Source organism: Etheostoma spectabile, chromosome 8, assembly GCF_008692095.1.
Source record: "Etheostoma spectabile isolate EspeVRDwgs_2016 chromosome 8, UIUC_Espe_1.0, whole genome shotgun sequence".
In the NCBI taxonomy this organism is placed as follows: Eukaryota; Metazoa; Chordata; class Actinopteri; order Perciformes; family Percidae; genus Etheostoma; species Etheostoma spectabile.
Window position 1 is genome coordinate 1498073 of NC_045740.1, and position 9768 is coordinate 1507840.

At 38.4% G+C, this 9768-nt stretch overlaps 1 protein-coding gene and 1 long non-coding RNA gene across 2 annotated transcripts in view; one reads left to right on the plus strand and one right to left on the minus strand.

Annotated features, from left to right (window-relative positions):
- LOC116694222 (uncharacterized oxidoreductase YjmC) overlaps positions 1-5430 on the plus strand; it is a 14795-nt gene extending 9365 nt beyond the window's left edge. Inside the window, exons 2-11 of the mRNA XM_032523818.1 lie at positions 111-259; positions 627-815; positions 1320-1381; positions 1505-1558; positions 1641-1739; positions 2202-2337; positions 2619-2737; positions 3231-3326; positions 3505-3615; positions 3941-5430. Of these exons, the coding sequence (XP_032379709.1) occupies positions 111-259; positions 627-815; positions 1320-1381; positions 1505-1558; positions 1641-1739; positions 2202-2337; positions 2619-2737; positions 3231-3326; positions 3505-3615; positions 3941-4003 (1078 nt within the window). The 3' untranslated portion in view covers positions 4004-5430. The remainder of the gene's footprint in view (positions 1-110; positions 260-626; positions 816-1319; positions 1382-1504; positions 1559-1640; positions 1740-2201; positions 2338-2618; positions 2738-3230; positions 3327-3504; positions 3616-3940) is intronic.
- A 227-nt stretch (positions 5431-5657) lies between these two features.
- LOC116694224 (uncharacterized) overlaps positions 5658-9768 on the minus strand; it is a 17916-nt gene continuing 13805 nt past the window's right edge. Inside the window, exon 3 of the long non-coding RNA XR_004333087.1 lies at positions 5658-5742. This is a non-coding gene — a long non-coding RNA (uncharacterized LOC116694224). The remainder of the gene's footprint in view (positions 5743-9768) is intronic.

The following is a 9768-nucleotide window of genomic DNA, read 5'->3' on the forward strand; positions in this document are numbered from 1 at the left end:
TCAAATACATATTTCCCTCATTAAAATGCAAATCAATTTATAACATTTTTGCTGCTTAATGATAATAATGAGTATGTAATTGTCAGATTATAATTTTTTACTCTCTGCAGATGTCTGATTAGCAAGTTGGAGGTGGAAAAGTTCATTGTGAACAGTATGACAGCCGTGGGCACTAAGCCGCATCATGCCCGCAGCCTGGCCGAGGTGCTGGTGGAGGGAGACCACAGAGGACACTACAGCCATGGACTCAACCGGATGGGTCAGTGGGGCACTGGAAGTTTATCATTTTATCTGCTTGTTTGATTTAAAAGTGGTAGCACAATTGTAGTGGTACAGAAGAAATATTTTTGTAAACTTTGACACTATAAAGCGCAATATAAAGGCAATAATCAATTTTGTATTTTGTCCTTTGAAAACAATCTTAATCACCAGTTACATTTGATGCACTATAATGTGTATACTGGGAATTTATTTGAAAAATAGGGCAGCCTAATGAGGTACTTTAGAATTTTAAGTCTACATATGAAAACAAATCTCTCTGCTGACTTCACGATTTGGATATTTTTTGAAATCTGTATTGAAATAAGGTTATTGTTTGTGCTCGCTGGCTCTATACTTTTTAACAGACATGTATGTAAAGGACATCCAAACAGGGATCTGTGCCAAGGACGGTGAGCCTGTGGTGGAAAAGGAGAGTGCAGCCACAGCGCTGGTGGATGGGAAAAACCTCCTGGGTCCTGTGGTGGGAAACTTCTGCATGAAACTGGCCATTAAGAAGGCAAAAGAAGCTGGGATTGGCTGGGTGGTGGCACATGGTGAGTCTGAACATCCTGATACTGCAATTGTAGGTGAATGATTTAAAAACTTGAAATGCCATAACGGCACTGGTCCAATTCTATAAAAACTTAAATTGAATGATGCATTGTGATTGAGCCAAGTTGCCTCCACGGGATAAACAGGTTCTCTCGTTTCCTGTGAACTGATGTTACATGCTCAGGTGTCTGATGCAGGTCTGTATTTGTTTAATTGCACTGAACGTTCAGCAGTGATAAAGGGATTATCTTCACTGTTGAAATATTAGTAGAATGGAGAAAGCATAGTATTATATAACAGGCTATTAAATGCGGTAGAAGAGAAATCAAAACCACTGAAGTGTGATGAGTGCAAAGTGGGTTGGTTTTCAATTAATAGGATTTACATGAGAAAGGAAGAAAGTTGTGAGTATGTTTTTGGCAGAGAAAAAAAGAATTTTATTTCACTAGTGGTCAACAAATCTTAGCAGAACAATAAAAATACTGAATGGCACTTTTCTGTCTTAGGTTCCAATCACTACGGTATTGCAGGATACTACTCAATGCAAGCGCTAAAGGAAAACATGATTGTGAGTGAAAGGTTTATCTGCCTTTAATTAATTCAATTTTAACAAATAGACCTTTTTTTAGGATTGGAGTTGAATGTTCTATGTGATCTAATTGTTTGTCTAATAACAATCTGACCACCACAGGGCATGTCATTTACCAACACATCCCCACTGGTGGTTCCCACACGTGGTAAAGAGGTAAAGGTACAGAAGAAACTGTACTTTAGGCCATGAACAACCTCTCTGTCTCATTCTAATACTGTGATAATGGTGTTTGTAGTGCACTTTGGGCACCAACCCCATCAGCGTGGCAGCTCCTGCTAAAGACGGAGACAGCTTTGTTTTGGATATGGCCACATCAGCAGTAGCACTTGGAAAGGTAAGATCAGCTTTGTACTAATAAGCCATCAAGGACACCTTACATACAGAGCATAACTTGCCGAGAGACATTTGACCTAAGCTGTTTTTAGTTTAATGCCACATGATTGTCCAATCTAACATAGTTATATCTAAAAATGGAAATTTATTTATGGCACAAGAGTTCTTGATTTATATTTTATACTAACTTGGTTGATTTGGAGATAAATGTATCACCAGTTTTTCTAAAACCAATTTGACTACCAGAGGCACAATCCTTGTGGCCACTGGTTGAATAAGGCGTTAAGAGGCCACTTACAGTCATAGTAATTTAGTGAAATATTTTAAGTCTTTTTATAAAAGCATTTTTAGTTTTATTTCATGCTATAATGTGCATTTGTCAAGTACTTTGTAAGTGCGGTTTTGAAACACTTTATATACTTAAAGGCTTCTTACTCAATGTCATGATGTTGTATGCTCACAGGTGGAGCTCTATGAACGGAGTGGAGACCCCATCCCTGAGGGCTGGGGCTGTGATGCCCAGGGCAAGCTGACCACCGACCCTAAGAGAGTTTTGAGTGGAGGAGGACTGGTGCCCATCGGCGGCAGTGAAGCCACAGGTCATCCTTCTGTTGTTCTGCATGTTATTAAACATAATTTTATAATAAAGGCTATACTCTTCTGTCTGCAGTCAGATACATTGAAATAAGCCTCCTGTCTTACTCTATCCACATGTATGATTTGTCAATAAAGGAAAAATTGTACAGTTTCTCTGCCTGACTATCAGTCTGTTATGTGCAGCAAAAAATGAAACTTGGTGTTTCACTGTTTTTCTGCCAGAAATGTCAAAGCTGTGCCTTTCTGTGTGTCTTATAACGTCTGTTCATGTTGTTGACCTCAGGAGGGTACAAAGGCTACGGTCTGGGAATGATGGTGGAGGTGTTCTGTGGAATCTTGGCCGGTGCCCAGTACAGCAATCATGTCCGCACGTGGAAAGTAACGGACCGGGTTGCCAACCTGGTACGTTACTCATTTATTTCCTTTTGGCGTGTGTTGAGTTTTAGAGAACATATTAACCCCATTTAAAAAAAGAATTGCCCCTTGTCCCACTTGTCTGTGAAATGACTGAAAAATGGGTTAAAGATGTTTTACATTTAACTGATCGCTGCATGTTTATGGGAAATAATGGGAAAAATAAATCTTAGAAATGTAATTGGGTTTAAACTTACTTTTACACATTGTTAAAATGTCATGTGGAGCCATATTTATCCAATTTAATGTTGACAGAACTTGTGTGGCTTTACAGTTGAATCATTTCTGTCGTTATCTGCCAGTTAAAATAAAACCCACTGGTTTTATAATGTAGATGCTCCAGTCTAGTCTAGTCCTCTAGTCAAAGTGGCTTAACCACTATGAGTTGGAGCATGTGACTGAACAGTTACCCTAAACACCCTCTTTACTGTTTGTATTGGGTCAGTTGACAGTGTTGTCTTCTCCTATTTTGTGTTTTCAGGGTCAGTGTTTCGTTGCAATCAACCCAGAGAACTTTGCCCCCGGGTTTGCCGACAGGATGTCAGACCTGCTGTCCATCCACAGAGGGATGGACCCTGTGAGTAGATCCTACTGCTGCAATGTTGATATACAGACTGATTGGGGGGGGGGGAGAAAATATGTAGATGATGTCCAATGATGGCAACTTATCCCAGTCTCATAATTTTCAAAGAAAATTAGACAAAGTAAGATAATTGCTTTGAGCTTTGTTCAGTTGCTGCTGTTGTTTGACGCAGGCTGACCCAAACACCCCTGTTTTGGCTGCTGGAGATCCAGAGAGGATGAACATAAAGAAGTGTGAGGAGATGGGTGGGATCCCCTACCACATCAATGTTGTCAACTATATGGTAAGAGCGTAAAAAAACACCCAAAAACTAACTGGTCAAGATCTGAAACATGAAAGATGTATGTATCCTAAATATCAGGTTAGTATATTTTAGCATAAAGACTGAAAAAGAGGGACACAGCTAGCCTTCAACTTTGCAAAGCTAAGTGGCTGTGGGCAGTAGCACCATACTGTATTTACTGTACAGACATGAGAGGGCAAGCAATCTTCTCAACTATCGCTCAGCAAGCCAATATGCATATTTCTCAAAATGTCCAACTATTGCTTTAAGGAAAAGCCTTAAGATTGAGCTTACTTAACTTTGTATTTGCCTTTTTCCCCCGCAGAACGAATGTGCCAAGAGAGTTGGAGTCAGCCCACTGCTGCCATGCAACAATCTCGTCAACTAGTTAGTGAAGTCAAGATTCTCTGCATTGGAAATCTGGAACTTCTGCTTATCTTGAAATTGATATTGAGCTACTTAGATTTGCAACATTGTTTAAGGACATGATACATCCTATTTTATTCATTTTAACCACACTTGTCAGGTGTAATCAGGTTTCTTGATGATCATTCCAACAGATGACAGATTATGACCTCTTCAGTTAAACAAGGCAGATTTTTTTCACACAGACACGTGTACCAGGAATACATGCATGGAGACAGGACAACGCACACAAAGCATCTCAACAGATGTGACATTGCTTCTATGTATCTCACTGCATTAAACATTATGAGTTGCGTAGGTCTTCATCATGAAACCTGATGAAAACAGTGTTGTTTACAACGCCATCATAGCTCTGCTTAGAGGTCAACCTGAAGAATATTTTTGCCTTATCTCTCATGCACATACAGTCAACCAGATGTTGGACGGATTTCCCTTACATAGACAGTATCAGTAGTGTAAGAAGTATTCAGATCCTTTACTTTAAAAGTAAAAGTACTAATACCATACTGTAAAAATACTCTGTTACAAGTAAAAGTCCTTCATTGAAAATATGACTTAAGTAAAAGTACGTAAGTATCATCAGGTAAATTTACTTAAAGTCTTAAAAGTAAAAGTACTCAATGCAAAAAAATCCTCATATTGTAAAGTAACTAGTAACTAAAACGGTCAGATTAATGTAGTGGAATAAAAAGTACAATATGTCTCTGTATGTAGTGGAGTAGAAGTAGAAAGTTGCATGGAAAGTAAAGACTCAAGTAAACATATCTACTTTACCTCAATACCTGTTCTTAAACACAGTACTTGAGTAAACGTACTTAGGTACGTTCCACAACTGGACAGTATACTATCTATGTAAGGGACCTCGCCTTGTATACACGTCATTATAGTCAGAATGACACTCACATTAGATATGCACTTATGAAATCCAACCCATAACCATGACATTTGTGGCGAAGAAAGGAAAATATAATTTTTCTATCCTTATGTCAAGGACTATTTGAAACATGTTATTTGCGTCTTGTGATACTTCATCCAAATTGTCTTCAAGATGCTGTATCTCTGACAGCGGAATACGCACATTCTTTTTATAAAGCTTTTGTAGGTCATTGATTTATTGCTGAAGGCTGGATGTGAAGGAGTTAACAGTGTTTGAGTGGTTTGTTGTCATCAACTGAAAAGTTGGGTCATTCCTTGTTGGTGAGCTACTTTACTTAAATTGCGCTACAACTTTGTAACTGTACTTTAATCTACTTATTGTGTGACGCACAAAAACAGTTTTGGTGTTTTTTACATACTCAGAAGCATTTAAAATGACCATGAGATTTTTTTATTTACTTTAAAAGTTAACTTTACCATACGTGCCTTATTCAATAAAAGCCATATAAAACCTAAACTTGTTTTCTGATTTATATCTTTTACAAAAATGCCTCATGTTGTGTAATTAGATCAATATTTCATGCATACATGTATTGCTGTTTTTTTGTGGTTGTGCTTTACTAACTATTTTTGTATGGAATGCCGTTTTATTCAATATTAAATAAATACATAAATAAATGAATAACTACATAAATACACGAATCAATACATAAATATGCCTTTTTTATTTCATTTAAAGGGGTAGGAGTATATAAGTTTTACATCTGCCTACTCCTTTTTGCATGTGTAAATAGAGGTTTTTAAGTACCGGAAATAGTTTTATTTCTGTTTGTTTTCTCAATACTATTTTTCTGATGTTTTATTTTTATTTACATGTTCAAAATAAAGAAATCAATCAATCAATCAATCAATCAATCAATCAATCAATCAATCAATCAATCAATCAATCAAATCAATCAGAAATCACTCTCTATTTCATAAATCCACATTTATTTACTTCTGTGGACTTTTATTTCCTAATACCACATTAGTATTTATTTATTTCCCTCTATATAGTTTCTTATAATTATCTAATAAATAATAAATTCTTATATGCAAATCATGGCTATCTCTTACATTTAGAACACAGCCGTGGGCAAAAAAAGGCTCGCAGAGTGAGTGTGCACAACGACCGGGCACCCTGTGGTGCTCTACCCAGTGCACAGTCACCTACTCTGGGGCAACTGAACCACCAACTAGCGCTGACCTGATGGGGCAACACGACTGGCAGTTTGCAGTGCTATGTACCCAGCCCACAGTCACCTGTTCTGGGGTAACTGGGGTAATTTCTTGGGGTCGGTTTAATGTAAATTAGAGCAGTTGTTTTCCCTGCTAGCTCACTCAACAACGCCTCTGCTAATGTTGTGTCAACGGTGCTACGTCATTTCTCCGACGACCTCTCAATAATCCGAAAAATTCCTTTTGGTCCTCCAGTCCACTATAAGGTTTTCCCTGCCTGCTGTTAAGGGAGGTGATCCACAAAATCCTGTATGGTCGGAACAATGGGATGTCGGACTTGTGGGCTGTAGGACCAAAGGGAATTTTTGGTGCGTAGGGGAAATGTGCAGTCCCCGTGTCAGCCCGCAGTGGATACAGACCGACCGGCTACTGGCTGTGCTCTGTCCGGTCAGCGGTAGTTGGTGGTCTTGTTATCCAGCAGAATAGGTCACTGTGCTGGGTACACAGTCCCAAAAAATGCCGGTCGTGTTGCTCCGTCAGGTCAGCGCGACTTGATGGTTAATTTACCCCAGAATAGGTGACTGTGTGCGGGGTGGAGCCCACGGCTGTGTTCGGCAAATAAGAATTAGAAATATATAGAGAGGAAAATCAATAAATATGGCATTAGGAAATAAAAGTCCACCGAAATTAATTAATGTGGATTTATGAAATAAAAGTACCATAAAATAATAATTAAAAGTAAAACCTTTTAATATATTTATTTAATTAATGGATTCATTGTTCCATGAATATTTACATTTATGTAATTATTCATGTATTTATTGTCTCATTTATTTATTTCATGATGTATTTCAAAGGAATATTTATTTATTTATTCATGTATTTATTTATTTAATATTGAATATACTTTATATTTATATCTATACATGTTTAATATTGAATATTTCCTTTCTCAAAATAGTTTATGTTGGCAAACACAGGCAAGAAAACAAGAGCAGAAATAACCCTAACCCTAACCGCATCAAAGAAAGTAAGTATTGAAATAATAGTAGCTAAAAATCAATACACTCATTTTGTACTTTGATCCATTTTTTAAACAGTTTAAAATGTGTTTAATGACATAATCCTTTAACATTGCTTATACCACAATCAAAATGCGTTTTATTCTTCAAACATGTTTAATATCAACCTTTTTTCTGGTGTTGGCTTGTATGTAATCAGTTAACTGTGATAACATTTACTTTATATTCAAGTTAATGCTATAAGGCACAATATCATACAAAAGCAATTATACAAGTATAAACATTAAGTTGGTGTATTACCGTAAGATAACGTGCACAGCATGCACTTTCATATTCAACCTCCCTGACATGGGAAAGATTAAATGCTACAGCTTTATTACCACTAGATGGAGATATAGTATAAGGTAACAGCTGGATTTGAAGTGTCAATGTGGATTTAGGGCTGCCTTCTGGAAGTTTTATACACATTTCATGTGTTTTGTAAAGTTAAGGTTGTTAGGTAGCTGTATCTAGACAGTTTACATATTTTTTATACCTACCTCATATATTATAATAACAGTGGTAAAGCTATAGTGTGCAGTTTCTGTGTCCCAATGAGGGATTTTAAGCAATGACAACACTGTCGTTGCATCCACATGATGCAAGCATTCGTTGATTGGGCACCACCCACACCCCTCATCCACACAGTTGCTAGTAACCAAGGAAGACACACAGGATTAAAAAATATGATGGATTCTTCAGAAGAGGTAATCATCTTCACTCAAGCTTCTGTGCGCAAAAAATCACCAGACTACACCACTTTCTAAACATAGCCATACTGACAAATTCAAAGAGAGTTGTGTGGAGCTGAGTCTTAATTAGCTATGCATTAACTCATTTGACAATGGCTTGAATGTAACAGACGTTCAATAATATAAAATAGTTGCGTACTATAGGTTTAAAGTCACTATTGGAAATTATGAAGTATTTGATGTAAAGCTTGTGTGTGAAACTTTTCTTTATTTTATGATGACCCCTACTGACATAGTTATAATGGTAAGTACATAAATTAACATACAAAAAAATTACAACTAGTGTTGTTTCTCTCAGCACAGAAGCAAAGACAAACTAATATCCTGTATAATGATACTCATCACCTTGATTTCCTGTCCCAATCATGAAGTACATGGTCTTCGGACATTGTCATGTAAATATCTCTCATTTCAGATTATCATTACCACATCTACATTTGGACAAGTACACTTATCTATTTTGTAGTTGCTATTATTGTTTTAATATGTGTATGTGTGTGTGTATGGCAAATACCGTTTTATTTGTGTGTGTGTGTGTGTGTCTCTATATGCAAATGACACACTCAAAACTAGTCAGTCAAGTGCAACTTAAATGATTGTCAAACTTTTTTTGAAATTATGTTTTCATCTGTAAACAGCCTATCTCATCTTCTAGCAAAACGTATCTCTCTTCTCTTCTTACTGATTGAAATCAGTTTTAAAGCAGCACATTTGTAGTGGAAATGATGGAAGAAAGGCCTCTCCTAGAGCCACAAGGGAGAAGGGGGACAGGGCAGTGACAGATGCCCAGATAAGGACCATAATCTCCCATCCCAAAAGTCCTGGCACTGGGCCCTGGACCCTGGATGTCCTGTTAACACTCGGCCAGCCGCAGACAAAAGAAGAGAAATCAACAAATCAATGGGCTTTCAGTCCCACTGGGGGAAAGGAGATGGAAGGGGGAGTTAGTGAGGGCTGGGCTGGGCTGGGCTGGGCCAGGTCTGCGGGTTTGTATGAAGGGGATGCTTGGAGATTAGGTTTGGGTTGAGGGGGTAGGAAGCTGTGGGCTGGATGGAGGACTTTGCCGAGTCCAAGGATTAAGGGGCCGATTCTAGCACTCGTTATAGGGGGCAGACTTGGTGGTGTGCGTGCATGGATGGAGAGATGGATGTTGGGGGTCTAATCTGTCCTGGCCTTGGCCCGGTGCTTTTATGCGGCTTAGATGGGGCCCCCAAGATCCCCAAGAGCAGGGCCGCTCTCTAGGATTAAGCAGATTCTAACAGGTGTTTTCTTTTGTGGTACTGAGGGGGGATCTGTCCATCACTCACCGAACAAGCAAATCATGAAGTGAGCGGCTACTATTGATGGGGCGAGTGATGCCAAAAGGTCATTACATCAGTGTATGTGTGTGTGTTTGTTTTTGGACTTGTAGACACAAACGGCTGCTTAGTGATGAGTCTGCGGTGGTGTTTTTTTCCTTACAGCAGGGCCACATCTGCAGGAAATCAGCCAGATGAGGGGAGAAGGAGAAAAAAAAATCAACTAAAGTAGTACTAAAATGTGAGCCTTTTCACATACTGTAGAGTTTTTAGAAGTTCCTGATGCAGCTGATCAGTCGTTATGGCTGTGAAGCAGCAGCGCTGCAGGGATCCACTGAGGAGGAGATTAGTTTAGCTGCTACTGGAGAGCACTGGAAAACACTTTCACACTGTAGGAGGATAAGAAGAGCTTAGAAGTCACTGAGCTTGCCACATACCTCTTTAGCTAAGAATGAGAAATACAAACACAAACAACACAACTGGTGAGATAGCTGTGAGGATATAAAGTATAGATAGATAGAT